This window comes from Grammomys surdaster, unplaced genomic scaffold, assembly GCF_004785775.1.
Source record: "Grammomys surdaster isolate TR1022 unplaced genomic scaffold, NIH_TR_1.0 139175, whole genome shotgun sequence".
Classification (NCBI taxonomy): domain Eukaryota; kingdom Metazoa; phylum Chordata; class Mammalia; order Rodentia; family Muridae; genus Grammomys; species Grammomys surdaster.
In genome coordinates, this window is record NW_021622534.1 from 8,932 (window position 1) to 10,874 (window position 1,943).

The 1,943-nt window shown below is 36.7% G+C and overlaps 1 protein-coding gene across 1 annotated transcript; it reads left to right on the plus strand.

Annotated features, from left to right (window-relative positions):
• Positions 1 to 266: 266 nt before the first annotated feature.
• Positions 267 to 1,004, plus strand: LOC114615751 (complement factor H-like; the record flags this gene model as incomplete). Its single annotated transcript, XM_028761397.1, has 2 exons — positions 267 to 461; positions 828 to 1,004. Coding segments are annotated over 2 exons (372 nt in total), but the record flags the coding sequence as incomplete, so codon positions are not given.
• Positions 1,005 to 1,943: the final 939 nt, after the last annotated feature.

The window sequence follows — 1,943 nt, forward strand, 5'->3', positions numbered from 1 at the left end:
TGAAAATTATAAATAAGCAGTTATATTGGATATTGACAAATATCTCTAACCCACATCTCTGGGTGGGTATCAGCTATAATTTGATTTCATGTTGAAAGACATTGTCACAAACTAAAGTTGTCTTTTGTTTTACTTCCTTTTCCCACACACCCACTGTTCTGTCATGTAGTTATTTTAATTAACTGAAAGTAATTCACTGATCAAGAGTTCTATCTCTTATATGAGTGGCTTTCTGTTTTACATATATATATATTTTTTATTTTAAGTGAAACCATGTGATTTTCCACAATTCAAACATGGACATCTGTATTATGAAGAAAGACGGAGACCCTACTTCCCAGTACCTATAGGAAAGGAGTACAGCTATTACTGTGACAATGGGTTTACAACACCTTCAGATTCATACTGGGATTACCTTCGTTGCACAGTAAAAGGGTGGGAGCCTCAGGTCCCATGCCTCAGTAAGTCAATGTCTTTATATTTAACTAAGTTTAATTCTTTAAAAGAGGAAGCACATACATAATTACAGTTAAGTTTCTCATGACAAAATGTGACCAACAAAAGAATTTGTGAGCCAAAAGCAGCTAGTTTCTGTCCTTTGTGAGCAGCTCTTCATGAAATGTACACACACAGTTGGGACTATGGAAATTGCATATTTTATTTATAGAAACTAAAGACAAATGTTAGTCTCTTAAACATTTGTTATTAATTTTATTTTTGAATACCATGCATGCTCATCAAATAGTTGTAAAGATAACATTTAACTTAGTTTCTTTCTAGACAAATGAAAGTTTTCTTTTTAAATTTATAATTTTTCTGTTTCTTAGAACAATGTGTTTTCCATTATGTGGAGAATGGAGAATCTTCTTATTGGGAAAGAAAACATTTACAGGGTCAGTCTGTAAAAGTCCAGTGTTATGATGGCTACAATCTTCCAAATGGTCAAGACACAATGACATGTACAGAGACTGGCTGGTCACCTCCTCCCAAATGTGTCCGTATCAGTAAGTAACCAGCTCTCAGATCAAAAAATGCTCATGACCCAAGTCCCATCTGTTTTAATTGTGGCAAAATACTACATTCTTTCCAGTGCATATAAATAAATATTGATGGTTCTTGATAGCTATATAGCAAAGTAAGCACTCTTAGTAGACATTAAGCCATAATATAACAATGCATTTAGCAAACTTGTAGGGGTGATATTTAGAAAACAGCACCCAGTCAGGCTTGCTCCTTGGCAGCCACCATGTTCCTTCTGCTCCTTGGCTTTGATGGCGGGGGGGGGGGGGGCGGCTTCAGCTAGCTAGTTGTGCAGGCCCTGGCACTCATGAGATGCCAGCATGGGGGATGGCTCTGCCAATCCCCCACTCTGCATCCACAAAGCTCAGGCTGAACCCCAGACAATATCTTCTGTCCTCTCAGTGCCCAGTTGAAATGAGACTCTTAAAGCTTAGTGATTATCTAAAGGATTTATATATTTAGAAATGCTCAATCAACAAGATGCCCACACAATTAGAATTGTTACCGAATATCTAACCTTTTGATAGAATTTGCTTCCCAGAACAGATTTCAACTCATCCATGGTTTTCCAAGGCAGAGAGCCTCCTTCTTCTCCTCCCCTTTCTCTCTTTCTCCCCTCCCATTCCTCTTTTTCTCCCCTCCCCATCCTCTATTTCTCTCCCAGCTCTACTTCCTCTTCCACTGTCTAATCACAGAGCTCCACTCTGAATACAATGTAGCAGAATGAATATCCTGCTACACAAAATTTATTTTATAGTACTATGTGCTTTGAAATTACTTTGCCATTTAACTCAAAACAATTATAAAATTATAGTTTACAATTAAACAAAATAGTTACATCAATCATATATTAACACTTTAAAAAACTGCTAACTGACTCTAAATTCTCTGTGATGTGTTACTGCAAAGTGAATTCTTGAATA